The sequence below is a fragment of the Gracilinanus agilis genome, chromosome 6 (genome assembly GCF_016433145.1).
Source record: "Gracilinanus agilis isolate LMUSP501 chromosome 6, AgileGrace, whole genome shotgun sequence".
Lineage (NCBI taxonomy): Eukaryota > Metazoa > Chordata > Mammalia > Didelphimorphia > Didelphidae > Gracilinanus > Gracilinanus agilis.
The window spans coordinates 78,719,093-78,743,822 of NC_058135.1; the positions used below are offsets into that span (position 1 = coordinate 78,719,093).

At 36.4% G+C, this 24,730-nt stretch overlaps 1 protein-coding gene across 1 annotated transcript in view; it reads right to left on the reverse strand.

Moving 5' to 3' along the window:
• Positions 1-24,730, reverse strand: part of TRAPPC11 (trafficking protein particle complex subunit 11) — a 70,734-nt gene extending 46,004 nt beyond the window's left edge. The window contains exons 1-7 of the mRNA XM_044680350.1: positions 24,688-24,730; positions 18,876-19,089; positions 17,278-17,447; positions 16,171-16,241; positions 5,211-5,325; positions 2,269-2,368; positions 1,838-1,911 (exon numbers count right to left, since the gene is read on the reverse strand). Of these exons, the coding sequence (XP_044536285.1) occupies positions 1,838-1,911; positions 2,269-2,368; positions 5,211-5,325; positions 16,171-16,241; positions 17,278-17,447; positions 18,876-19,079 (734 nt within the window). The 5' untranslated portion in view covers positions 19,080-19,089; positions 24,688-24,730. The remainder of the gene's footprint in view (positions 1-1,837; positions 1,912-2,268; positions 2,369-5,210; positions 5,326-16,170; positions 16,242-17,277; positions 17,448-18,875; positions 19,090-24,687) is intronic.

Below are 24,730 nucleotides of genomic sequence, written 5' to 3' on the forward strand. Positions count from 1 at the left end.
TTTTTTTTCTGATAGGTGGGAGTTAGAAGGAAATACAATTTCTTACTATTAGGAAAATAAATAAAAGACAGTGGTACATGTATACATAAAAACTATATCTTAGCTACTGTTTGGAATCAAGGTAGGCTAGGGATCAGAAAAAGAGGTGAGTAAAAAGGGTAGATGTAAAGCATATATACAAAAGAAGAGAAAAGGGAAAAGGCAAGAAAAAGGGGTGGGGAGATTTAAATATAAGTGGAAGCACCAATAATAACTGTGCCACCAAGACTTGGTTTATTGCCTATCCTATGGCTTGATGGTAACAGTAACCTAAATTAATATAATGAAAAAACTTTAGAATGGGGTCTTCTTCATAGAAATGAATTAAATTTTTATTATTTATTTGCCTATCCAAAATAACTTCTTTCTAGAAATCATGAAGAAAGGCTCAAAGAGTTAAGTTTTGCAAAATCCATATTGTAACAAAGATTTTGGAAGACAGTCCCACCAACTTAATAAACTAATAATTTTACAGCAGCTTTTTTTAAGAATCAAGGAACGTCATTTGATTCCCACTACAGTTGCATCTGGGAGGCAATGCAGTATATAGTTGCCTCAGAGTAAGGAAGATCTGGTTTCAAGTTTGATTATTCTGTCTGTGTGACCCTGGAAAAGTCACTTAACTTTTCTATGCCAAAGTCAACCTCCTAAGACTATAAGTTGCAGGAAAATATACTGATTTGCATTGGTAAAGGGCTATTCCTCACAAGGAATATTGTGACAAAAATCACAGAATCAGGACCCACCCTCCCACCAAAAACTGAGGCTAGATAGAAATCAAGTCTTATTTTGTAAAAAATGAGAAGGGAAGCTCCCATGATGCTCCTTTATTTTTCTCTCCTTCAATATTTATCTCTGATCCCACCCGATTTCACATCTTAAAAAAACATACTTCTTATATTCTGCATTATTGATCTCCTGCAAATTGATCCCCTTAAAAGGTGCCACTGTCAGTAAGTCTTTTATCTTCACAGGCAGGTGAAGAGATTGAGAACTGTGTCAAATTAAATCCATGGTGGTTAAGTACTCTGTTATTTACTTTTAGCAAGGTCTTTACCTTCATCAAGTCTCTTCTGATAGCCACAGCAATACACATGAAGGAAACTATATGTTCGTTGCTGATATTGTTGGAACTATACCAGCAAACAATTTTCCCTCTCTACTTTTAATGATAAAACATCTCTAGAGACTAAAAGCTGAAGGATACACTACAAAGTCGCTTTGCTATTGGTTATAATGTTCTCTAAAAGCTTAGGAATCACCCTTCTACCATTCTTTCTGTGAAGTAAGAAATTTCATGAGAATTCTAAAAAAGAATCTAAAAAAAGTTAGTCTTCCTAAACAAAAGTTCATACCACGGTACAGTTTTAAAATCATACCAGTTAATTGATTGCAAATCTATTTAATTACTCCAGAAATCAGTCTCATTAACAGCTCAAATGGAAATACCATTAAGAAACATGAAAAGGAGAAAAGAGCCAAGTTAATGACAGAATTACAAACTAAAAATTCCTTCAATTTTGAAAAACCTCAATGTTTATAAATATAAATTAAAATGCAACTAAATTATTCAGACCAAATAAATATACACTACTATGAAATTTACCCCAAATTAGTAATAAGATATTAAAAAGGCCGAAAAAAGAACACATTTCTTGAGGACAAGCTTGGAAAATGTCAAGCATGAGTCTTAGATGACTATAACATTTTAAAAATAAATTTTGGTGGATATTAAGAATATTTTAAATTGCTAAAAAAAAGAAAATAGGGAAAAGTCTGGTAATGGTCATAGACTTACTTCAGAGCATTCTGTGTATCTTGTTTGAGTTCACTGAAGAAAGCTATTTTGAATTGATGTCTGACAAATAAAAGCTAGAAAAAGACAAATAAATCATTGCCACTATATACAATTATCATATTAAATATCTAGGAAGAGGATTTAAAAGAACTAGAATATACAACACAGAAGTGTGTGGAAGAACTGACATAACAACCGAAAACAGAATTGAGAAAACTTTCCCTCCCACCTCTAAGAGCTTATAAGCCTCATGAAGCTCAGAGGCAAGAAACTGAAATTAATGGTTGAATTTGAAGATGAGTGATTTTAAGCCACTAAGATGTGAAGTTTTAAAATACATTCTAACATGAATCTTCTCATAAAAATCAAAGTTGAATAAGTTATTCTAGAATGACTGAAATAATCACCTATTTTAAAAAAGGAATATGTACCTGGTGGGTTGTTTTGTTCAAAAATTCTTTATGAGACTTTACCCTTCGGATCTCAGTGTAGTAGTAAGTCTGAGCATGTTCATAAAATGCATTTTCCAATCTGTGAAATGAATGTTTTAATATTGAAATCATCTTAAACTAATACTACTTTCAAAAGCATTTTATTTATGAAGCTTGACTGACACCATTGTATATCATGTTTCACAATTTATATCATTTAGAAAAAACAAAATTAGTTAGAATAGATGATCAAAGTTATATATGAGAATTATACCTTTCAATTATGTTTTTCAAGTAATATCTTTTCATAATCTGTTTTCAAAAGCAAATAAATAGGATAGAACAATGTGTGGCTAGAGCACCTTACCTGGTGATTCCCAGAAGCTTCACCCTGTCTAAACTATTTAGAATATTTTTTTTAAATCCTATATCCAATCAAGGCATTGGGGTACAGTCAGTACTCATTAAGTATTAAATATCTCAAGAAGCACCAAAAGTAGTTAAAGTTCTAAAAGTACGGTTTTATTTTTACAGATAATATTTATTCCTATACTACTGCTTTTAGTACCAATAAATTGTATTAATTTTTCTACAAGTTTCTCTATATATAGTCAGGTTTGATACCACTTCTCTGTTATAATCAAAATCAAATTCTGAAAACCATACAAATATAGACATCATAGGCTTATTTGTAACTTTACCCATAGAACTTGCCCAAGAGCAAGCAAATCTTAACTCAGAGCTAAAAACATAAACACAAATAAAGACCATTCTCCCTAGTTAATTCATTAAAAATAAAAATAACATTTAAGTTGAAATATTCGATTGTTTTAATAAATTATATTCATTTCAGCAAAATGAGTTTTTTAAATGTACAGGATTTCACTTTAATCAGTGATTTAATTAATCTTTGTGGTATACTAAAAAGAGTATCCTATGTTCAAGTCCTAAGTATGCCACTTCCTAGTTGGGTGACTTTGGGTAAATTACTTCATTCTCTTATTTTAAAAATGAAGAAGCTGTGGTCCAAGAACTCTATAAAGTTCTCTGCAGCTCTAACTTTCTTTGATTTTCTCTAAACTTATCGTGACCATGTTTACCACTTTTAAAGTGGGCTGTTCAGCTTGCTGTTTGGTAGATACTAATTTAATTTTTAAAAAATATTTAAGCACATTCTTGGGTTCTGTGATGCTGAGAAGCCTTTCTCAGGGCCCAATGATACCTCTCTCCTCTGCTTTTAAATCCTAGAATACATCTTAATCATTTATCAAATGATCATTAATCATTAATCAAATCACTTAACAATACTCTTTATTGTTTACTGTTTTTTAGTTATTTCACCTGCATAAGTCTTCTCAATCACTTGAAGCTACTTGAGGGAAGAGAATAATGCCATATTTCTCTTGGATTCTTCTCAATAGTCAGCATACCAGGAATAGGTATTCAAAAAAGAATTCTTTTAATCAAGAGTATAAAGTTCAATTCAGTGGAGTTCAAGTGCTCAGGAAGAGAGACAGAGAGAAGAGAGAGAGATAGAGAGAGAAAGAAGGAGACAGTGACAGACAAAAAGAGAAGATAAGAGTAGAGAGAGGGAGAAAAGAGGAGGGGGGGAAGAGAAGGAAAGAAGAGGGGTAAAAAAAGAGAGAGGGAGAGAGAGATGGAGAAGCAACTAAATACTGAGCTATTCAAAACCTAGGCCTGAAAAGTTAATTTAGCAGTGCATGTATTAGCCCATTCAGCTAAGGAGGGTACTTTGTGGGGAAAAAACTGAGAGGACTAGTCTACGGCTCAGAATACCTGGGCACCTGTGTCAGGCCCAAAATCTCAGTACCCTGGGACCTGTTAGAGGAAAATAGGATTTAAGAGTAGGAAGCAGATTAAGCCAGACAGGCTGGCAGGAACTCAAACATTCCAAACCTGGTTTGGAGGAATTGGAGTTATAGCAGTTGGTTTGGAGGAATTGGAGTTATAGCCACCGACCAAAGAGCCTGTGGATTTTGGATTATCTCTGTCCTTTGGGAAGGATCTACACAATCATCATATCATCTAGCAAGTTTAAGAAGCTCAGGCTGAGATTAGCTGTCTTGTATGATGGACATACAAGATAAGTCTTGCTCCTGGACTTTCCATTGGATTTACTTGGCTGTTTACCTGTGTTCCTGGGACAAGCTGATACATCTAATCAACAGCCCAAGGACATCTTCGTGAGAAACCCTTTTCCCTTGTGTTCAGGCTGCCTGCTATAGTGTTAATGTAGTGATTCCCAGACCTCCAGCCCTGAGTTTATCCTATAGCTGTTAGTGTAGCTTGACTCTTTCCCACATCACCTTCCCCCAATTTACAACATTAAACTGGTTTTATCTACTTCCTGTTGCCTTCCTTAACACCCAGGATAGGACCCACTAAAGAGAATAGCCTTCAACCTTTGTCTTTCCCCTGGCTAAGCTGACCAGTAAACTGCCAACTATCATCTTGCCAACTAGTGTGTTTCACCTAATTCCCACATCCCTTGTGCAGGTCCCCAGTTAACCTGTGTCACTCCTGTCACTTATGGGTGTGTGGTGTGCCCTAGTTGTGATTATCACCCTGTGTAGACAGTTACCTATTTCGGACCCCAACCAAGTTACTAGACCTTTCTAGGTTATAGCTTCCTGAATCTGTAAAAGAAACCCATAATTGCATAACTCATCTCAAAGAGTTGGTCTGAGGAAAACGTTTCCTAAAATAATATATAAATGTGAGTTCTTATTATAGAAAAGTTCTCATTTGATTAGCTCTATTAGGAAGGGCACAGGTTCTTTCTTGCTCAAAAAAAGAAGGCCATGAGTCCATGATGACTTGCATTTTAATAGTGGGCCAAGCTATAAAAAAATGTAAATGCATTAACTACTCTGCATATCTTTTTTTCTACTTACATAGTTCTTTTCCAATCAACCACCTACCTTATAATATAACCAACAAGGTGATCAGTATGTGGCAGGACAAACAGAGATTTCCCAGAAAGTTCACAGGCGTTACATAAAGCGGCTGCCCTTTCTGAAGCAATCACATCTTCTCCTATTGCAACCCACCACAAAGAGAATGAGGGAAAAAAGGAATTAATATGACAAAATAACTAAAAGCTACAATTGCAATCAAAGATGAATTCTTAAATTGCTTTTCTCCAATGGTGAATATGCTAGAGATATGTGAGGTAAGAAAAGAGAAGTCGAGCTGATTCCTGGAAAGACAAGTCCTTTCCTTTTTCTAGTTTGGGGGATCCATTACTAGGTGCTGTGACCTAAGTCTGCATAATATCACCTAACAGCTTGGTACAGGCCCTTCCAGGAGCTGATGGGCACACACTTTCTGGGAAGCCTTACAGAATTCCTTAGTGGGAGGGTGGTGGGAGAAATGGATACTACTGGGGCTTTGATTGACTTTCCTAAAGACCATCTAATAATACATGTGTAACCCAGATCAAATTGCCTGCAACACCAGGAGGAGGAAGAAAAGGAGCAGGGATATAAGTTCGACCACATAACTTAGGAAAACTTGATTATGTGTAATTGGTAAAAAAAAAATTAAAAAACCAAAGACCATCTAAAAACTGAAGAAAGGATACACTGAACAATTTGGGCTTGCATTCTATATCTATTTGGATGATATCTAAAGGTTCACTATAGGAACAAAAACATCTGTGTCTGGGAAAGGTAACAAAAGTCTCTATAGGTAGGTGGTTTTGCTTCTGACAAAATGGTTTTTACATAAGAAAAAATTATGGATTCACTAGCTTTTGCATTACTCATTTATTCCATGTGAACATTTAGAGCAAAATTGCAGCATGAGGCTTCTCCTCAAGAGGAAAAACCAGGGCCATAAATAATGATATGGATGCACCAATACTGTCATTAGGCAAAAGGAAGAAGAGAGGAATGGTAGTTTAGGAAGTCTCTGCTGAGGGGTATCAAGCCAACTACCTGTCTCTCTGACATAAATAACAGGAAAGTCCTATCTTACCACAAAATGTTTTAGGGCATGACAGAAAGGCCATGGAGACATATCAAACCTGTCAACTATATCACATGTGCTAGGTCTGGTGGATAGAAGACACTAGAAGAAATCTAGAAAATCAATGCTGAGAGCTATGGAATTCTGGACCAAAAAACTGTAGCCCTTCTTGAGAAATGTATTGTTTTCATCACTATTGCTGACAGATGGAAGAAATTAAAAAGAGAAAGGCAAACCTAAGAAGTGAATAGCAGACTAAGAAAATGGTATCTCTGGATTTCTGGACCTGGCTCAAAATAAGATTTGGGCCACAGACAGAGCAATGCAAATCTAAACAAGTGGCCTTTTAACTAAAATAAAATGAAAACAGGAAAAAATGACCACACAAACCTAGCAGCCCAATACCATACAGAAAGTAACAAAAAAATAAAAAAGCAGAAGAACTACATCCAAGAAGAGAGTAAAGAATAAGATCTGTGGCTTCCAACATCTACATATAAATGTACCAAACATCAGTGATATATATATAATACCACTAGAGATCCAAATGCAAGGAGGAAAATTTGATTCAGTGGCCAAATCGCTGAGACTTGATGGGATGAATTCATAACTGGAACATAGCTTTGGAATAAACCAAAGGATAAGAACTGATTAAAAAAAAAAAGTGATAAATTGTGCTGCATATTAAGACAATATACTCATATAGAGAAATTTGGATGGACAGTATTTACATGACACTTTATGGAAGGAGAGACAAAGTAATATTGACTATCTGAACATCAAGTGGAATTAAATGGAGAGTTCAAGAATCCTAACAGAGGTATAATATAATTATGATGGACTTTGCTTATCCAAATATCACTTGGAAGTCTCTCTCTTTACTTGATATGACTTTTGCTTTATTGATAATTTCATCCTTCCAAAGAAATTAAAAAAGGAAACTTAACCTGATTCTGACTAACAAGGAGAAATTATGCTGAAGTAGGAACCATGAAAATAAATATACTAATTATCTTGATTTATTAAGTTGTAAATTTCTGTGGATGATGAAGCTATGTGAGACAGACTCTAATTAAATGGGACCTGGAGTGACTTGGAGAAATTGCTTGATCATGAACAAGCTGGCTGATTTAACTAAGGAAACCAGCTCTTACAGTCCCCTGGGATAATCAGCTTTTCTCAGGACCCATAGTGGCTTTCATAGTCCCTGGGATGAGATAACTAAGTGACCCTGAGGCCCACACAAACATTCTGTTCAGAAGACTCACAGTTTGAGTGATTTTTGTCAACTATTTAAGTGAACAATAAGAACCTTGGGACCATGTGATCATTTGGTCATAGTTTGTGACTAGAAACTTTTCACTAAATAAAAAGATTTCATGGAAAAAGGAGGGTTAGTGACTTGTCCAGTCACCCAGGTAAGGAAGTGTATGAGGTAGGATTTGAACCCAGATCGTCTCGACTCCAAGATCTGCAATCCATTCACAGTACATTTAGCTAAAGAACACTGCCGATGTAGCACGCCTAAGTTCCAGCAGAGTACATGCTAACAAGTTAGATGATAGCAGTCAGAGGTGGAATGGGTAGAAAGACTAAACTCAAAAAGTCAACCTCATCTTGAAAAGAGACCTGCCATATTGTACATCTAGGTCTCAAGAATGTAGCATTTTTATTAATAGTTTGAACTGACACAAAAGACAAAATATGTTTCAACTTCACAAGTATAAAATGAAAGAGGATGCTTTAGGCCACAATTCTTGTGGAAAAAAAGAGTGGGCATTTAAGCAGCCTGCAAGCTAAAGTCAAAAAGCTAACTAACACTCTCCTAGACTGCAGAAAAGAGGGACAGTTTACAGATTGAATAAGCAAGATGACAACCCCATTGTATTCTCTTTTAAGTCAGGCCACATCTGGACATGATGTTTATTTCTAGGCACAACATTTTCAGAAAGACAGAGACAAGTCAAACACATTCAGAAGAGGGGAATCAAGAACATTAGGAGACTAAAGAACAGAACAGAAGAGGAAAGGCTAATGGAACCATTTGGTGTGGAACAAAGATATGGGGAGATGAGACAGTCTTAAGTTTTCAAATGGTGATAATATCACGGAGTAGAGGGAATAAACCAAATTTGCTTAAAGAGAGGAGATGGTGCAATGGGTTGAAGTTGCAGAGATGTAAATTTAGGCTTGATTTAAAAAAGAAATTCTTAACAATTAGTGCTACTGAAAAATGTAATGGGCTGCTTCAGGAGGTTTCTTTCTTGACTTCAAGCAGAGACACAATAATGATTTTTTGAGGATATTAGAAAAGAATCTGGTTTGGTCTCTTTCAACTTTTAAGAGTCTACCATGTAGTTGGTTAAGATGGCGGCAGAGTAAAAAGCAGCTGCTTAACCTCTCCTAACCGAAACATATAGGACTCCTCAAGAAGACATAAAAACAAATCCAGAGGAACGAAGGGACTCCACAACAGGGCACAGCATTGAAGGTATGTGGAATTGGAGCATTTCCATGGTATAAGGGGGTGAAACAGCTCTCACTAAAATGTGAGCTGAGCAACCCACTCCCCCACCCCACACCACCTACAGTGCCAAAGCCAGCGCACAAGAGCTAGAGCAAGCTTGGGGCACCCATTAAGTCCTTGGCAGCCACGTGGGGTCACCAGGGCCTATTCCTGAGAGCAGCAAGACTTAAGAACTCAAGAGGCTAAAGAACATGCAGACTTTGAACACAGAACTTGGGTGCAGGCGCAAGCTCAGGTTCTTGCATCCACGGATCCTGAGCACAGGAATGGACCTTGAGTGAGGACCCAGTGCAGAGGGGTTCACGACTGTGGAAACAGCTCCCTGAAACTGTTAAAGGAGCCTCGGACAGAGAAACAAGCAAGGGGACCACCAGGAGGCTTGACCCTGAGAATTAGATCTGAGACTTCAGGAGCCTAAAGAGCACAGACAGACCCTGAGTGTGAGGATAAAGCTGAGAGGGGGCAGGGCTAACAATGGCAAGCCAGAGACAAGAACCTCAAAAGAGAAAGATCATCAAGAAGAAATCTGGAACACTCGACAACTTTTACACAGAGAAAATCCAGACAACAGAGCAAACAGCAGAGGAGAACAAACAAGTAATCACATCCAAACTTTCCCAAAATAATGAAAATTGGTCACAAGCTATTGAAGAATTCAAATCTGAGATGATGAGAAAGATGGAAGAGATCTGGCAAGAAAATAACAGTTTAAAAGGCAGAATTTCACAATTGGAAAATGAGGCAAGTTAATTGAAGACCAGAAATGACCAGATTGAAAAGGAAAACCAAAAGATATAGACAAAAACCAAAAGATTATAACCGAAAACCAGTCCCTAAAGGCTAGAATTGAGCAATTAGAAGCTGATGATCTCTCAAGACAGCAAGAACAAATAAAACAAAGACAAAAGACTGATAAAATAGAAGGAAACATGAAATATCTCAATGAGAAATTGACAGATCAAGAAAACAGGGCTAGAAGAGACAATTTGAAAATCATTAGTCTTCCTGAAAAAGCAGAAATTAATAGAAATTTGGACTCCATACTAAAAGAAATTATTCAGCAAAATTGCCCTGAAGTTCTACAACAAGAGGACAATATAGACATTGAAAGGATCCATAGATCACCCTCTACACTAGATCCTGAAAAGACAACCCCCAGGAATATAATAGCCAAATTCAAGAGCTTCCAAGTAAAAGAAAAAATCTTAAAAGAAGCCAGAAAGAGATAATTCAAATATCAAGGAGCACCAATCAGGATCACACAGGATCTGGCAGCCTCCACACTAAAAGATCACAAAGCTTGGAATATGATATTCAGAAAGGCAAGAGAACTGGGTCTACAACCACAGATCACCTACCCATCAAAACTAACTATATACTTGCAGGGGAAAGAGTTTGGGCATTCAACAAGATAGAAGATTTCCAAATATTTGCACAGAAAAGACCAGAACTAAATGGAAAGTTCGATATCTAACCACAAAAATCAAGAGAAACATAAAAAGGTAAATTAGAAACAGAGGGGAAAGAAAGAAAACTCGTACTTTTAAATTTGCCTCTTTAAAGGCTTCAATAAGATCTAATTATTAGTATTCCTATGTGGAAAATGTTATGTATAATTCACTGTAGTGAATTTTATTCACTATTATAGTAATAAGAAGAATTTTATACATAGGGAGAGGTTGGAATACTAAATGGTCTAAGATGATATGGGGGGTGGGAAAGAGGGGGATGAATAGTAGAGGATACCAAGAGAAACTTGAATGAATAAGAAAAATAGGATAATCTATTATACACGAAGAGGGCATGGGAAGGGGAAGTGATGAATACTATTATAAGAAGGAGAGGAAGAAAGCATTAAGAGGTAATATTTAAACCTTACTGTCAGTGTAATTAACCCTGAGAGGAAGAGTAGCTATATTATCCATTGGGATATAAAACTCTAACCCTACTAAGAAAGTCAGAAGGGATAAACCAAGGGGAGCAGGGGAGTGGGGAGGTCAAAAAAGGGAGGGGAGAATTAGGCCTTAAAAATAAAAAGAGGAATAATAAGGGAGGGGGTAGAAAGGGAAGTTAATCAAGGGAGGTGAAGCCGTCCAGCAACTCCACGAAGATTCCTAGTGGGCTGGACACTTAGAAAGGGGAACCAAGGACTGAGTGTAAATGGGTTACAGGTTAAGGATTAATGGAAAGGGAACATAAGGCGAGAATAAATACATACAGACACAGAAAGTTTTGGCATAAGGTAGACAGACAGCGAGTAAGCTCTGATGTTCAAGAGCTTCCTTGCCAAATGATTTCTTGTCACCTTTATTGGGGTTACGACAGTATGGGGGGAATGGGAGAGCTCAGTGGCTTGATACATTAACATTATGATGTAATCATCATAAAATGCAAATTACCAAAACCTGAAACAATAGGTAGAGCTAAGATCAGGATCCAGAGCTGATATGGCCTAAAGCATCTACTGATATTTGATACCTATGTCAATTGATCATTGAAGGTAAAGTACAGTGACTGAGATAAGTGGTCTGTCTTCTCAGGTGTAGTGTTAGGGAAGGGCTAGAGATTTGGTGAGGTCGATGTTCAATTTGACTCAAGATTACAGAGATCAATCATTAGCAGTATAAGAGTTAAGTTTTTTAAGCACTCTTAGAATAATATCACAATTAATGTATACCTGGATTGCTATAGGAGGGGACAAGGGTTACTGGCTTAAAGCAAACCACTGGTTTAAAAGGAAAAAGTTTAAGAAGAAGGGGTAGAACTAGGAGAGGTTACCAAAATGTTGGCGAATACACAACTGATAATTATAACTCTGAATGTGAATGGGATGAACTCGCCATAAAACGGAAGCAAATAGCAGAGTGGATTAGAAACCAAAATCCTACCATATGCTGTCCACAAGAAACACATATGAGGCAGATGGACATACACAGGTTTAAGGTAAAGGGCTTGAGTAAAATCTTTTGGGTGTCAAATGAGAAAAAGAAGGCTGTAGTGGAGATTATGATTTCTGAGAAAGCCAAAGTAAAAATAAATATGATTAAAAAAGACAGGGAAGGTCATTACATCCTGATTAAAGGCAATATAGACAGTGAGGAAATAACAGTGCTCAATATATATGCACCAAGTGGCAGAGCATCCAAATTCATAAAGGAGAAACTGGAAGATCTCAAGAAGGAAATAGATAGTAAAACCATACTAGTGGGAGATCTAAATATTCCTCTTTTAGATGTAGATAAATCAAACCAAAAAATAAAGAGGAAAGAGAGGTGAATGAAGTCCTAGAAAAATTAGATTTAATTGATATGTGGAGAAAAATAGGGACAAAAAGGAATACACCTTCTTTTCAGCTGCACATGGTACATTCACAAAGATTGACCATGTTATAGGGCATAGAAACATTGCAAACAAATGCAAACGAGCAGAAATAATAATTGTAACCTCAGATCGTAATGCAATAAAAATAGTTATTAGTAAGAATACATGGAGAGGCAAATCAAAAACTAATTGGAAATTAAATAATATGATTCTCCAAAACCAATTTGTCAAAGAAGAAATCATAGAAACAACAATTTCATTGAAGAGAATGACAATGATGAGACATCCTACCAAACTCTGTGGGATGCAGCCAGGGCAGTACTCAGGGGAAATTTATATCCTTGAGTGCATATATTGACAAATGAGGGAGGACAGAGATTAATGAATTGGGCATGCAACTTAAAAAATTAGAAAGCGAGCAAATTAAAAATCCCCAGATGAAAACTAAATTAGAAATATTAAAAATCAAGGGAGAAATTAATAAAATTGAAAGTAAAAGAACTATTGAATTAATAAATAAGACTAGAAGCTGGTATTTTGAAAAAACAGATAAAATAGACAAAGTACTGGTCAATCTAATAAAGAAAAGGAAAGAAGAAAACCAAATTGACAATATCAAAGATGAAAAGGGAGACCTCACCTATAATGAAGGGGAAATTAAGGCAATCATTAAAAACTATTTTGCCCAATTATATGGCAATAAATATAGCAATCTAGGAGATATGGATGAATATTTACAAAAATACAAATTGCCTACCGTAACAGCAGAAGAAATAGAATACCTAAATAATCCCATATCAGAAAAAGAAATTGAACAAGCCATCAAAGAACTCCCTAAGAAAAAATCGCCAGGGCCTGATGGATTCACAAGTGAATTCTATCAGACATTCAAAGAGCAACTAATCCCAATACTATACAAATTATTTGATATGATAAGCACCTCTATTATTCAACATAGTACTAGAAACACTAGCAGTTGCAATTAGAGAAGAAAAAGAAATTGAAGGTATCAAAATAGGCAATGAGAAGACTAAGCTATCACTCTTTGCAGATGATATGATGGTATACTTAAAAAATCCTAGAGAATCAACTAAGAAGCTTGTAGAAATAATCAACTTTAGCAAAGTTGTAGGATACAAAATAAATGCACATAAATCATCAGCATTTCTATATATTTCCAACATATCACAGCAGCAAGAGGTAGAAAGAAAAACACCATTTAAAATCACCCTAGTCAATATAAAATACTTAGGAATCTATCTACCAAAACAAACACAGCAATTATACAAAAACAACTACAAAACACTTTCCAAACAAATAAAACTAGATCTAAACAATTGGAAAAACATTGACTGCTCATGGGTAGGACGAGCTAACATAATAAAAATGACCATTCTACCCAAATTAATATGCCTATTTAGCGTCATACCTAACAAACTACCAAAAAACTTTTTTACTGAATTAGGAAAAACTATAACAAAGTTCATTTGGAATAACGAAAGATCAAGAATATCAAGGGAAATAATAAAAAAAAATGTGAAGGAAGGTGGTCTAGCAGTACTAGATATTAAACTATACTATAAAGCAGCAGTCATCAAAATGGTATTGTACTGGCTAAGAGACAGAAGGGAGAATCAGTGGAATAGACTTGGGGTTAATGACATCAGCAAGACAGTGTATGATAAACCCAAAGAGCCCAACTTTTGGGACATGAATCCACTATTTGACAAAAACTGCTGGGAAATTTGGAAAACAATATGGGAGAAATTAGGTTTAGATCAACGTCTCACACCCTACACCAAGACAAATTCAGAATGGGTGAATGACTTGAATATAAAGAGGTAAACTATAAATAAGTTAAGTGAACAAAGAATAGTATACTTGTCAGATCTCTGGGAAAGGAAAGATTTTAAAAGCAAGCAAGAGTTAGAGAAAATTACAAAATGTAAATTAAATGGTTTTGATTATATTAAGCTAAAAAGCTTTTGTACAAACAAAAACAATGTAGTCAAAATCAGAAGGGAAACAACAAATTGGGAAAAAATCTTTATAACAAAAAACTCTGACAGGGGTCTAATTACTCAAATATACAAGGAGTTAAAGCAATTGTATAAAAAAATCAAGCCATTCCCCAATTGATAAATGGGCAAGAGACATGAATAGGCAATTTTCAGATAAAGAAATCAAAAGTATCAATAAGCACGTGAGAAAGTGTTCTAAATCTCTAATAATTAGAGAAATGCAAATAAAATCAACTCTGAGGTATCATCTCACATCTAGCAGATTGGCTAAAATGAAAGAAGTGGAGAGTAATGAATGCTGGAGGGGATGTGGCCAAATTGGGACATTAATGCATTGCTGGTGGAGTTGTGAACTGATCCAACCATTCTGGATGGCAATTTGGAATTATGCCCAAAGAGCGACAAAAGAATGCCTTTGATCCAGCCATGCCATTGTTGGGTTTGTACCCCAAAGAGATCATAGATAAACAGACTTGTATGAAAATATTATAGCCGCACTTTTTTGTAGCGGCAAAAAATTGGAAAAGGAGGGTATGTCCTTCAATTGGGGAATCGCTGAACAAATTGTGGCATATGCTGGTGATGGAATACTATTGTGCTCAAAGGAATAATAAACTGGAGGAATTCCATGTGAACTGGAAAGATCTCCAGGATTTGATGCAGAACGAAAGGAGCAGAGTCAGAAGAACATTGAACACAGAGACCAATACACTGTGGTAAAATAGAATGTAATGGACTTCTGTACTAGCAGCAATGCAATGATCCAGGACAATTCTGAGGGATGTATGGAAAAGAATGCTACCCACATTCAGAGGAAGAACTGCAGTAGTAGAAACACAGAAGAAAAGCAGCTGCTTGAACACATGGGTTGAGGTGGACATGATTGGGGATTTTGATTCGAAACTACCACACCAATGCAACTATCAACAATTTAGAAATAGGTCTTGATCAATGACACATGTTAAAACCAGGGAAATGTGCATCAGCCAGGGGTGGGGGGAGGGTGAGGAGTGAAGGGGAAAGTAGGGGCATGAATCATGTAACCATGTTAACTTTTCTAAAAAATGAATATTAATAAATGTTAAAAAAAAAACACTCTGGAGAGTAATATGGAACAAATAATGTTCATAGAGCCACAAAACTATGAATACCCTTTGACCCAGAAATACCACTATTGAGTCTGTTAGACAATGAGATCAAAGATAAGGGGAAAGGGTCTAATTATACCAAAATATTTTAGCAGGTCTTTTTGTAAAGGCAAAGAATTGGAAACTGAGGGGTTGTCCACCAATTGGAGATTGGATGACCAAATGTGGTATATAGCAGTAATGGAATACTTTTGTACTATTCTGATGAACAGTACTGAGTTCAGAAAAACCTGGAAAGATTTATGTGAACCGATGCAAAGTGAAGTGAGCAGAACCAAGAGAGCAATATATAGCAACAAATATTATAAAATGATCAATTGTGAAGGACTAAATCATTATCATCAAAGCAAGTCTCCAAGATAACCACAAGGGACACAAAAAGAAAATGTTATCCATAACCAATGTTATCCATAAACTACTATTGGAATACAAGTGCAGATCAAAACATGCCATTTTGTATGTGACCAATATGGATATATATATATGTATATATATATACATATATATATACACACACACACACACACACACACACACACACACACACACATACATTACATTAAAATATGGATATAATCTATGTCAGACAATTCACCACTAGGGAAAGGTGAGGGAAGAGGAGGTAGGGAGATAATCTGAATTGTAAAATGCCAAAAAAATTTGTCAAAAATTGTTTCTACACATAATAAAAAAATCCTATTACTAAAAAATTAAAAAAAAAGTCTACCATGTACCATTCTTAAAACATTATAGTAATAAGGGTTTGACAAGTTCATATGTTGCAAATTACATATAGTCACTAACCAAAAAAATTATGACAATTTCTAGAAGATTAAAAAACAGTAATGATAAGTCAGATAAAGAGGATTATATAGTTTAAGGAATCTTTTCATACCTGGAGGTAAAGGGGTTTTCTTCTGAATGAGAACCACAGCAACTTTTGTGTTTCTGCCTTGTAAACTCTGCCTACATTATGAAAAAGAATATTTTATTAGAAAAATATTTTATCATAATGCTTATGTTTGACTTTTTAATATATAAGCTTTTATAAACCTATCTTCCATCTTATAATCAATAGTAAGTATTGGTTTCAAGGCAAAAAAGTGGTAAAGGGCTAGGCTATTGGAGTTAAGTGACCTGACCAGAATCACACAGCTATAGCAAGTTTGTAAGGCCAAATCCAAACCTAGGACATTCCATCTCTAGGCCTGATTCCCAATCCACTGACCTACCTTGCTGCTCCTAAAATATTTAAAGTTTTAAAATTCAACTGATGAATAAAGTTCAGGGATGATCCTTTCTTTCATCCAAAAAAGGGATAAAACACACTGAGAGAAAGAACTACGGGAGTAGAAAAGCAAAAAATATAACAAAAGCAAAACATATGATATCACTTATCACATGTATTTTTGGGTATGTGATTTGGCTTTAAAAAAATTGCTCTATAGTAAAAATTAATTATATGGAAATAGGTATCAAGTGACAACATTTGTACAACCCAGTAGAATTGCTTGTTGGCTCTGCGACAGGGGAGGGAAGAGAAGAGGGAAAGAATATGAATCAGGTAAACATGGAAAAATATTCTAAATAAATAAATTTTTAGAAGGGATGAGTCCAAAACAATTGTAATTCTTGACAACAATATCAGTAATCAGCAATTAAAGATAATTCACAAAGATAATCAAGGGCAGTAATCTCATACAAAATTTCATTTCTTTACCAAAAAAAAAATCTGCTTTGATGTTTCATTATACATTCAACTAAAACTGTAAATGTTAATATTATCTTTAGTTTTCTTTCCTATCACCTTCTATTGGTGAAAACATGTATCACATGCTAACAATTAAATATTCCTTTCTTTGGAACTTAACCCTTCCCAGAGGGCTTAGTATAATCTTTGCATAATTTGGCCTATGGCACTGAGTGAGCCTAAATAAATACTATTTGACAGATATAAGGTTTTTTACAAGCTCCTGAAATATGCAACATAAAAATGCCATACCTTACTATTTCTACTCTAGTAGCACATTCAGACTGCTTTTCCTTCCACTGAGGTTCATCCCAGTCCAATTCATAGAACACAACCACAAGGGCTGGCACCAGATTCAGATGTTTGTTCATCCAACCAGTCTTCAAGATCCCTTTTGGAATGTACCACTCATAGGATGTCCTCTGCCAATATTAACAAAGGTTAAGATGTAAACATACAAAGTTGTTGTTTGATTGTTTAAGACAGAGAGGAATAACTATGGGTGAAAGGTTTTCTAAAGTGCTTTTCACGGTTTTAGAAATTTATATCTCATTATTCCTTGCTATTCAGAGTACTCAGTTAAAATGATATACAAGGTATCCCAAAAGTTTGAGTGCTGATTAAGCTAATAAAGATTAAGACTTCTAGGACACTCTATATTTCTTGTGTAGTAAGAAATGAACACATGACCTTTGTAGGATCAAAAAGTAAGCAAAATAAAATATGGTCCTTTGATATGAAGGCAGAATGGCAGCCACTATAATGCCAGGACCTAGTCCAACCTAGGTAAATGAAAATTTACTAGATCTTAACTTAGATTCCAAAGTTCTTCAGGAATACAGCTAGAAATCCCAAGTCACATACAAATTACAGAGGCACAGCAATATCCAACCCCCTCCCTATTCTTAAATGATACAATTTTTGTTAAAACCAAAGTCAAGTCTTTGAAAAATATCCTTAAAGCCAAAATCCAGGAGAAATGGAGGAAAGCATTAAATGGTGATCTGAATGGGGTGATAAGTCCTATAGCTATCATATGGTACCTGATTTTGCTATCACCCAACACTTAACAACAGAAAGGAAAATCGGAAAGGAGAGTGGCTAGTAACTGTCACACTATAAGATCTCAAAGAAAGCTGGATATCTCCTAGACTCTATGCAGAATCATAGAATATTAAGAGCTGGAAAATAATCATCTACTCCAAACTCCTCATTTTATATCTTAAGACACCAAAACCCAGATGAGTCTTGGTCTGAGGTCACATAGCCCAATAAGTGACAAGGTTGGGATACAAATATAGGTTTTTTGATTCTGAGTCTAGAGTTCTTTCCACTCTACCATGATGCCACTGAGATTCTGTGGCAAAGATGTCCTATAAAAGCTTTTGTTGTTTGCTGCCTTTTATAAAATTACAACCTTCAAAACATGCTATATGTCTGAAAGATCAGTCCTGAATACAAGATTCCATACTTAGTACACTGAGTTGGAGCCAGAGAAATGAAAAACTTTAGGAGCTACAATAAATGTGTATTGGGGATGAGGAAATGCAGTAGCTACTGTTATTGTCTTATCTCCCAGTTTATGTAAAAATTGTTCCATTTTTACTTAGGAAATTCAAGGATATAATACCAATTCATGGAATGGAAGTCTATAAATTAAAACTGCTTCCTAGTGATGGTTTTTTAAAAAATGGAAAATATTGATACATTTTAGCAGTGAAGGGGATTTAAATAAGTACTCCAATATGAACAGTCTTGAAAATGTTCAGATAAATATCAATTCAGAAAACATCACCTGCGCACGCACGCACGCACAAATACATACACGAACACACAGATAAGATCATTACCTTGGTTCTGCATTTTGGATATTCATGGTCACCTGGGAGAACTTTGAAAGAAATTGGTACTCGATCAGCTCTTCGATTAGCACAAAAAGCATCCCAAACAGCACGATGAACAGCATTATAAACTACATCCAGACCAGTAAGGGTAACAAAGGCCATAGGCCGGCAACATAATTCCACAGGAAAGTCCCATCGGGTGGGACTCATTTTTAATGTTCTATAAAAAACATGAAATAAAAAATTTTACATTTAAAATAGTTGTTTAAAATCTCTCATTTTACTTAAGTCAGTTTCTTTCAATAAGAAATTTTTTTTTTTTAAAAAAAGCTTTCAATTTCTATAATAACCATGAAGGGGAAAATAAGATAAAAGGAAAAATAAGATCTTAATTTCTGATGATGAAAAATGCAAACAGTCACTATTGGGGAGGGTGAAAAGACATACATACTAGTGCAAAACTGGTGGAACTATCAATTGGTTAAATAATTCTAGAAATCAATTTGGAATTATCCAAATCAACTGACTAAAATATCCATACCCTATGATGCAAAGATCCCAATATTAGGCATATATTTCAAGGAGGTCAAAGACAGGAAAAAAAAGTTTCATATACACCAAACTATTCCTAATGTTGAGTCATCTTTTCAGTCATGTCCAACTTTTGATGACCCTATTTCTGGAGTGGTTTGCCATTTCCTTCTACATAGAGAGAACTAAGGCAAACAAGGTTAAGTGACTTGTCCTAGATTACACAGTAAATGTCTGAGGTCAGATTTGAAGCCCCAAAGATTAGTCTTCCTGACTCTAGGCACAACACCTTATCCACCACACCACCTAGGTGCCCATAAATCTAATTTTAAAGGAGCATAAATTGTAATTTAAAGCAAGGGATAACTCCCAAAGTGGTCATAAAGAGTCAGATCTAACTGAAAATGACTTAACAACAAAAGAACATCTAAAAACATGGAAGGCACATTTCTAAAAAACTTAGTTTGGGGGGCAGCTGGGTAGCTCAGTGGATTGAGAGCCAGGCCTAGAGACGGGAGGTCCTAGGTTCAAATCCGGCCTCAGACACTTCCCAGCTGTGTGACCCTGGGCAAGTCACTTGACCCCCATTGCCTACCTTTACCACTCTTCCACCTATGAGTCAATGCACAGAAGTTAAGGGTTTAAAATTAAAAATAAATAAATGAATGAATGAATGCATAAACAAATAAATAAATAAACGAGCAGATAAATAAATAAATAAGTAGATAAATAGATGGATAGATAGATAAATAAATAAATAAACTTAGTTTGGTTCATAGAATGTATAAATTGAGTAGAGCTGGGGGCAGCTAGGTAGCACAATAGATAGAGTGTGAAGCCTAAAGTTCAAAGGACCTGGTTTCCAATCTGGATGTAGAACATGGCCAAGTCACTTTACCCTGATTACCTAGCCTTTGCGACTCTTCTGATGTGAAATGATTTCAGCTTTGTGCCACTTAGATGCTTCATATCGTGATCTGACCTTTTAACTTCTCTGCCAAACACTTTTTAAAGCTTGCCGCTGTCACCTACTTAACAAAGTTGAAACTCTCTGGACTAGTTCTAGGTTCTCCATAGCCTGGCACCCCTCTACCTTTTCTGTTTCCTCATATTACTCCCTTCCATGTGCTCTATGGTCTGAACACCCCTGGGCATTTTCATAGGGTCTACAAGATAAAAGCTTCTTTTGAAAATAATACTAAGGGCTTTTATCTTTTAATATAGTTAAGAATTTATTCCTGTAACCTATAGAAATAAGAGATCTGGGGAGTTGTCACTATTTTTTAAGAAGGCAAAGATTTCTTGAATCCAAAAAATCCAAGAACTACAGCTTAATGCTGTTGGACTAGTCTCGATGATTGGAACATCCTTCACTTTCTTGTTTTCATTACTTTGCTAATGCTATTTCCTATGCTTGCAATACTCCCCTCCCCTGCTCTCCTAACCTTTTGAAATCTCACTCTTCCTTCTAGACCTTTTGTTCATACCTCTCATATGCATTTAATTTTGTATTATAATTATTTTTTGCATCATAGCCTCCACCAGAATGTTGTTCTATGGGAGTAGAGGCATCTTGCCTCAATTGTTTAATTCATTCCTCACCTAACATAGTATTCTTCCCACAAAAGGGGAAGTGGGGTACTGGATTTGGCATCAGAGAATCTGATTTGAAAGTAGCTCTGCCTACTTCTCTGACCTCAGGAAAGTCAATCTACCAAGTATATCTCCTGGAGCAGAATACAATATATTTTATAACAGTCAAGCTTGCACAATTGTACTTTAAGGGTAAGCTATACAAAGCAACGAATAGCATAGGAGAGAATGGGGTTCTACCTTCTTTTGCTTTCCTGAGAGATCCAAATTATGCAGTATACTTTACACATGCACACAGATTGATGAACATATTAATTTATATTAAGTAGACTATGTAAGCTTTATAAATGCATACAGAATGATGGGCAGCTAGGTGGTAGAGTGGATAGTAAATATGACTTTAAAAGACTTAATAAGATGACTTCCATATGTCAAAATAACGCAAATTTATCCAACTGATTAAAAAAAACAGCTGATTTTGTTCAAGATCTCCTAATTATCAATAAGAGAGAGGTTTATTGCATGATGAAAAGAAAATTTGCTAGGTTTGGATTTGGGTTCAAATCCCAATGCTATTTTTACTACCTAAGTGACCTTGGGCAAGTCACTTGACCCCTATTGCCCACCCTTACCACTCCTGGGCCAAGGACGGTCCCTAGCCCGGATGAAAAAGGAGGAGGGTTGGGCGTGGGGCTAGCAACCCCACCCTGTAAAAACTACATCTGCTAAAGAAACTGCAACCTAAAGTAGGAGCAGCTGGGCTAGCTCAGTGGATTGAGAGCCAGGCCTAGAGACGAAAGGTCCTAGGTTCAAATCCAGGCTCAGACACTTCCCAGCTGGGTGACCCTGAGCGACTGGGTGACCATTGCCTACTGGTTGTGGCCCTATGCTCCAGAATGGAGTCCCAGGATAAAAAAAAAAAAAAAAAAAAAAAGTGACCTCGACTAAACCACTTAACCTTTTTTGCATCTCAGTTTCCCAAACTATAAAGTAAGGAAAGGTGCAGAAGTAGAGAACTAGATGATCTCTAAGGTTCTTCCAGCAGTAAATCTATAATTTTATGATTCTATGATTCATGACCTATACAGAATCCAAATGGATGAGAAATTCCCTTTAGATAAATATCCCCCAAATACTATTTGTGGATGATATTGTGCTTAGCTTACACCTAAGAATACCATAAAAACTCCAAAATGACATTGACAACTGCTGAAAAGAGATGAGATTAGCAGTACACAGAGGAAAGACCAAACAAAAGAATATCTATTGTGAAAAATATGTGTGATTAGTATCTGCTGGTACAAAAACCACAAACCAGTACAGCAGATATAGCTGAGGTACTCTAGGTAAAAACTGAGCTCAAAATCCTACTTCAGACATTGGCTATGTGATGCTGGGCAAATCACAAATCTCAGGCCAAGTTTATTCATCTGTAAAATGGGGCTAATAACAGCACCTAACTTACAAGGTAGTTGTGAAGAACAAGAGAGAATATATATTAAACACTTTATAAAGCAAAGAGTACTGTATAAATATTAGCTATTATATACTTGCTAAATAGCTTGGCTAAAAATTTAAGTCATTTGGGAGACTGCATGTCAGGAAGAATTATGAGGTGTTCTGACATCATCTTTAGCACTAATATTTGCTTGCTACTGCTATCTGGCCCCAAGTCATTGAAAATTATAATCTCCAAGGAATCAAAATTATGAATGACCCAAAGGAAAATAAAATGAGGTATCAGTGCATATGCATAGAAAGGAGGTGAGTCATACAGTAAGATCAAGGAACAGCCCACTGGTACACAGAGAATATGGGAGACCTAAAATAATAGGTCTGGAACCATAAAGTTTCATCAAAGAATTATAGTCAAGGGGGCAGCTGGGTAGCTCAGTGGATTGAGAGCCAGGCCTAGAGATGGGAGGTCCTAGGTTCAAATCTGGCCTCAGACATTTCCCAGCTGTGTGACCCTGGGCAAGTCACTTGACCCCCAATGCCTACCCTTACCACTCTTCTGCCTTGGAGCCAATACACAGTATTGACTCCAAGACAGAAGGTAAGGGTTTAAAAAAAAAAAGAATTATAGTCAGTCAATAAACATCAAGCAACAGGGAGACAAATACAAATAAAAACAAAGATGGTCAGGGACAATTAGGTGGCTTAGTGAATTGAGAACCTGGTCCTGGCTTCAAATCTAGCCTCAGACACTTCCTAGTTGTGTGATCCTGGGCAAGTCTCTTAATCCTCTTTGCCTAGCCCTTACTGCTCTCCTCTAATATAATTGCATAGTATTGATTCTAAGACGGAAGGTAAGGGTTAAAAAAAAAAAAGTCCCTGCTTTCAAGAAGCCATATAATCTAATAAAGGACAAGTATAAGAATCTATAGGATAAAAATGAGCAGATGTTTGTGATTTATTGAAGGTGCTCCTCCTGCTGAGAGGAAGAATGAAAGTAAGATTCTATATCTATCCCTTACTAGATTAAAAACTTCATGAAGGAGACCATATCTCATCTAAGCTTTTTAGCACATCCATTCCCTAGCAAAGTGTATCACCCATAGTTTAACCAATGTCCTATGAACTGAGATGAATAAACAATTCGAAGGCTTTCAACTTGGTAGAACCTGATAGAACTTGCATGCTAGTAGCAGTTCTCAAAAAAGCAGGGTTACCCTTGGAATCACTCCGGGCTCTTACAGATGGTCTTTTACCTTATCTCAGCTGAAGCTAAGCCTCCATTCTACTTCCACCCACAAGCTTAACATAAGTACCCCTTCTCATAACTTTCCTTTATTTGCTGTTTTGCCTCACTAGAAGGTAAGCTCCTTGGGTAGTAGTTATCTTTCTTACTTGTATTTTTACCCCCAGCATTTAATGCAGTGGCTGGTATATCTATCATTTCCACACCATGAAGAAGCATCAGAAGATGACTGGAGCACATGAACTAGGACAGAGAATGAATAATTATGAAAACCTGAACTATGTGCTAATCTGTACTGGATGGAGTATACAATTGTGTCTATAATTGTCCCTATGTAATTTATACCCTAAGCTTCTCTCACGCTGTGGTAAAAGTTTGTGTACTTCAAAATGTAGTGCATGTGTGCCACAGAGGGCAATGAAGAGGGAAATACTGGGAAAGAAGCCTGAATACAATCTGTGGAGGAAAAGCCTTTTTCCCCTAGGACACAAATGAATCGACATATTTCAAAGAAGGTTCATGTCCTTGTCCCATTTATTTAATACTTTCCTTATGTAGGAAATGCTAGGGTTGTATTCAAGTTCCTTCTCTGCAAAATGTAACTTTTGTCTTTTTTTTTTTAAACTAGACAACATCCTTTATTAGGGTTTCTTCCAGCGCCACACTGCTAGTTGACCGAGATGGTGATCTAACCCTGGATCTAGCCTCACTCTCTATTTTTACAGGTAGAAGAAACCTGAGCTCTCTAACACCAAAAGATCGCAACTCCCAAAGCGATCTTTACGAGGAAAGGACAAGGGAGAAGGAGGTGCTGGGAAAGGTGTCTGGGGCTGACACACACAAAACACCACCCAGACAGACAGACCAACAACGACGCTTCTCCGATTCCAGTCCCTGTCACGATTCCGGAGACCCGAGGCCCCCGGGCCTTAGCCGGTCCCAGAGGACTGTAGCCCGGGGAGGGAGTCCCGGTGCTCGGGCCTAGCCCCGTACCTCAGCGCTTAGGTCCCTGATGCCGCGGCCGACAGAAGACAGG